The 5,336-nt window shown below is 40.5% G+C and overlaps 1 protein-coding gene across 1 annotated transcript; it reads right to left on the bottom strand.

Annotated features, from left to right (window-relative positions):
• Positions 1 to 2,913: 2,913 nt before the first annotated feature.
• On the bottom strand, positions 2,914 to 4,800 carry LOC143956785 (uncharacterized). Its single transcript, XM_077466962.1, has one exon. It carries the CDS (start codon positions 4,464 to 4,466, stop codon positions 3,213 to 3,215), a length of 1,254 nt encoding a protein of 417 aa, XP_077323088.1. The 5' UTR covers positions 4,467 to 4,800; the 3' UTR covers positions 2,914 to 3,212.
• Between the last annotated feature and the right edge of the window lie 536 nt (positions 4,801 to 5,336).

The following is a 5,336-nucleotide window of genomic DNA, read 5'->3' as shown; positions in this document are numbered from 1 at the left end:
ACTGTAATAATTTGAGTTATTACTGTATTAATAAATATATTTCAATTATTCATATTGATGAGGAAAGTTCCAAGAAAGTCTGTTCAGTTCTCGTGTAAAAACTCAAAAACTGAATTAATAATAAAAATAGCAAAATATTACAAAAATTATGTCAAAATGTAGAATATAAAAATAGCATCAATAAGTTTCTTATTCTTGAAATGAAGATTGTATGAATGTATCTTTGTGTGTGTGTGTGTGTGTGTGTGTGTGTGTATGTGTGTGTCACTTGGTGCTAGGAACCCCACGACTTGTGGCAGGTGAAGTGGCAAGTGGACAATCCACAACTTGGTCACGTAGCACTCGTTACTCATGGCCGGTCACATAGCACTCTTGGCAGGTCACGTGGCACTCGTGGCAGGTGTCGTGACAAGTGGACAATACACAACTTGTGGCAGGGGACGTGGCAAGTGGACAATGACATACAGCATATGTACTTGCCTTGCGATCGACATCCATGACTTCTTCAATCAGGCATGCTGACAACTTCATTGATGTGATAAATATAAATGAAATAAGATGTGTGTGTTTTTTTGCACTGTACACTGCAAGTATGAGACGTTGATGTGACAAATGTATATAAGTAACTAACCATCTTCCAAAATTTCTAATTCAAATAAGATTAGAAAAAAATATAATTATATATAAAAATATAATATAATATAATATAAAGAATATACAACCATCTTCTGAAATTCAATTTAAAATAGAATCAATTAGAATTTCGAATAGTATGAATTCAAATTTTTAATTAATTTTAAAATGGGATAGAAAAGATTATAATAAAATAGAAAATAGACTATTAAAACTATAGAACAGAACAGAATATATTATACTTTATTCTGTTCTATTGTTTTTCTAGTCTATTCTTTTATATTCTATTAAAATCTTTTCTATTAAAATCAAAATCATTATATACTAAATTCAAATTTCGGAAAATAGTGGTTTTATTATATATATATATATATATATATATATATATATATATATATATATATATATATATATATATATATTTCTTTCCGACATTCGAATTTCGTATAGAATGAATTCGAATTTGAATAGAAAAGATTAGAAATGAAATAGAAAATAGACTAGAAAAACAATAGAACAGAATAGAATATGGATACTATCTATTTAATTTTTAATTTCTTTTGCAGATTACAATTTGTTTCCATAAGATCTCCTGCAGACTATTAGCATCTATTTATTTTTTTTAGCAGATCTCCTGTAGACTATTAACAACCATTTCACTTCTTTTTTTGCAGATTACTATTTATTTCCATCGGATCTCCTGCCGTATACTAACATATTATTATTATTATTATTATTATCATTGATATTCCGACGGAAACAGTCCGATGCAGACCACACACAGCCCTTGTACACACGGTCGGAGTTTCCGACAACCAAATCTGTCGGATTTTGTCCGAAACTGTTGTATACAAACGGTCGGATGAAGTTGTCGGAAAATCCGATTGTTCAGAACGTTATGACGTTATTTCGTTACGATGGGACTACGTTCAGGCTAGTAGCCAATAGCTTTGATGTAGGAATTTGATCTGATCATGCGTGGCACTTTGTCCGATCGGAATTCTCTACACATGATTGGAGTATGTCCGATCGGAGAATTTTGTCGGAAAATATTTCCGGAAAGTTGGAAAATTTGGTTCGACGGATATTCCGACGGAAACAGTCCGATGCATACCACACACAGTCAGAATATCCGACAAAATGCTCCGATCGGACACATTCCGTCGGAATCTCCGACCGTGTGTACAAGGGCTTATACATCAATCTCATGACAAACACTCCAAACTCACTCACCCCGGGGCATGTGGGATACAATTTAGATCCTCCACAAAACATACCACTACTCACTTGCTACCCTCAACCTGATCTGATAATGAGATAAATAGCTGTGCTGCTTTGTCTAGGGGCCGTCTCCCCCATTCCTCCTTTCCCCATCCTTATTCTCTCCTCTACCTTTTACCTTACAGAAAGCTTACAGGTAGCCTTCCCTCTTACCCCCTCTCTATATCCTCATACACCATTTATATACCTCCGTTTCTGTCGACAATCACCCTCCCCCTCGCCATATCTCTCTCTCCTCCCCTCCATGTTGCACAATGTAATCATTTAATGTTATCATCGATACACAGACTAATGTTCAATAACAATAGATATTCCATATGGTTATAATAGAACTCGTCAAGTCTCCTCATAAACCCCTCGGTTCCTTCACCGGCAGTTCTCCTCCGTCCACAGTTATCTCCCATTAGGGGTGGATGGATATGAAAGAGACTTAATGCAAAACGGATTGTTTTACATTAAATAAACCTTGGATCCCAACTGGTTTCCGACATTCCCTGTGACTGGGGTTTTCATCAACATAAATCCTCTACCTAGAAATGTAACACCCCTGTTATGAGTATATCACAGCAGAATAGGATGTGAGCCCTAGGGGGTCTTTCATATCCTTATTAACGTTTACATTGATGTTCTACTCTACGGTTACAACCTACTAATGCTCAAACATAGATAAACCTTCTACACCTCTGTTTTACCTCCCAACCGCAATAGAAATTTGCTGTTTATAAGATCATTTATTGCTGTATTTTACTATCTGTACATTTTATTTGTTGTACTACAAAACTTTCAATAAACTATTGAAACAAAAAAAATGAGAACACTGAGTGTTTGCAAAGCTTACATCACATATCAATGAAAGGCAATGACTCCATTTTTATATTTTAATCATTTTTATTGGAAGTTCTCATATTGAACAATCAGTTACAAAATACAAAGTGTTACAAATGACAAGTGACATTGTCCATCCTTGTTTTGATAGACATATCACATTGACATGGAGGGATAAAACACAATATAAGTGGGATATTTGTGAGACAAGTCCTCCCTGTGCACGTGCCAATAATAAAGGACATCCAGGGACTCACACCCCCTTCACACACTCCCCACACATATATCCCCCTGCTTCTTATATGATGAGATCAGCCATGGAGTATATCTGAGGTGTATATCAGGGTGTGCTTCTTCCCCACATGAGACCTGTGATGTCCAACAACATTCATATAGAAGACATTTCCCGCACTCAAGGCACTAATACACCTCAAGGGTTGTGTGGGATCCCTGATGTGCAGGAAGACAGGACTTCAGTGAGGAACATTTCCCTCACTCAGGACAGGAATATGGCTTCTCCCCGTGTGAGATCTCTGATGAGTGGAAAGACTGAACTTCCTTGAAAAACATTTTCCGCACTCAGGACAGGGATGTGGCTTCTCCCTCGTGTGAGATGTATGATGTGTGGAAAGACTGGACTTCCTTGAAAAACATTTCCCACACTCAAGACAGGAATACGGCTTCTCCCCTGTGTGAGATCTCTGATGATTGTAAAGACTGGACTTGTCTGAAAAACATTTCCCACACTCAGGACAGGAATGCGGCTTTTCCCCCGTGTGAGATCTCTGATGTGTGGAAAGATTGGACTTGTCTGAAAAACATTTCCCACACTCAGGACAGGAATATGGCTTCTCTCCTGTGTGAGATCTCTGATGTGTGAAAAGACGGGACTTGTCTGAAAAACATTTCCCGCACTCAGAACAGGAATACGGCTTCTCCCCCGTGTGAGATCTCTGATGTGTAAAAAGATGGGACTTCTGTGAAAAACATTTCCCGCACTCGGAACAGGAATACGGCTTCTCCCCTGTGTGAGATCTCTGATGTGTGGAAAGATGGGACTTCTGTGAAAAACATTTCCCACACTCAGAACAGGAATACGGCTTCTCTGCTGTGTGAGATCTCTGATGTGTGGAAAGATGGGACTTCCTCGAAAAACATTTGCCGCACTCAGGACAGGGATATGGCTTCTCCCCTGTGTGAAATCTCTGATGTTTGTAAAGATTGGACTTGTCTGAAAAACATTTCCCGCACTCAGGACAGGAATACGGCTTCTCTCCTGTATGGGATCTTGTATGCTCATTAAGCTTGGATTTCTGATGGAAACACTTCCCGCACTCAGTACAGGAAAAAGGCTTCTCTCCTGTATGAGATCTTGTATGCTTGTTAAGGCTGGATTTATGATGGAAACACTTCCCGCACTCAGTACAGGAAAACCTCTTCTCTGTTGGAAGGACGGCACCGTCCCGCACAGTCTGAGGTTCCTCAGGATCAGAGGAAGATGATGGTCCATCTACACTGTGTGGTGCCGGATGGACATTTGAGGTGGTCGGGTTTTCTCCTGGACTATACTGTGTGATGTCCTCATCTTCTACTTCACAGTCTGGAGACAAAGTGAGACAATCCTCTGAGGTTTTCCTCATCTCCCGTCCATCTACTAAAATAGAAATACAAAGATTATTACTAGACATGAGCTGATTGGTTCCCCTAAACCAGGACTCCGCCCACATCAGGCAGCTTTGTCTCTGAGGATCTTACAATTCCCCCCTCAAGGTAACTAGTAAATGGGTCCTCTGATCTCCTACCAGATCATTTCTTTATTCATGGACCTTAGTCAGAGAGGGAGGACACAACGAGAACTGTCTATTATAGGAGTGACAGTGATGAGGGGATTATAGGACGAGTGTCCCCTCCCCCTCTATCACTCATTGCCTTCTTCCCAACACAAGAAGTCCTGAACTCCCTGATTTAGTCATGAATAACAGCGGGGCTGAGCCCCACCAGAGGTCAGAGAGTGAGGATGGGGGGAGAACAACCAAGATGAAGACTGGACTGATCCTGAAGACCCCCATCATTGGGTTATTGGCTCCTCCCTCATTATCACTTTCTGTTTAAGGGTCCAAAGTTGGAGGATGTTATCACATTATTATTGGGGGTGGTAAAACCCCATAGTAAAAATGTGTTTTTATCACCCCTGCCCCAACCACATCCCCTTTAGCTGCAGTGGCCAGAGGTGTACACATGTCATAGCCGCAACAGGAGTTATATGCATTGTCATGGTTGGTGGTTGGTGGGTGTCATGGTTGGTGGGTGTCATAGTTGGTGGGTGTCATAGTTGGTGGGTGACATGGTTGGTGGGTGACATGGTTGGTGGGTGACATGGTTGGTGGGTGTCGTGGTTGATGATTGGTGGGTGTCATAGTTGGTGGGTGACATGGTTGGCGGGTGTCATGGTTGGTGGGTGACATGGTTGGTGGTTGGTGGGTGTCATAGTATGTGGGTGTCGCACATACCAAGCATAACCCATTCAAGTGGATGAGGCCGCTCTGCAAGTGCCCTGCAACCTTGTGCAGTACAGAAAATAAGGGGTTAAAGCAGGC

The sequence above is a fragment of the Lithobates pipiens genome, unplaced genomic scaffold (assembly GCF_037356315.1).
Source record: "Lithobates pipiens isolate NorthernLeopardFrog02 unplaced genomic scaffold, aLitPip1_a1.2 Scaffold_41, whole genome shotgun sequence".
Taxonomy (NCBI): Eukaryota; Metazoa; Chordata; class Amphibia; order Anura; family Ranidae; genus Lithobates; species Lithobates pipiens.
Note: the sequence above shows the minus strand (reverse complement) of the source record. Positions and strands in the feature narration are given on the sequence as shown.

Coding starts and splice junctions, on each gene's coding strand:
- LOC143956785 (XM_077466962.1), bottom strand. CDS start 4,466: ATGTGGGCGGAGTCCTGGTTTAGGGGAACCAATCAGCTCATGTCTAGT.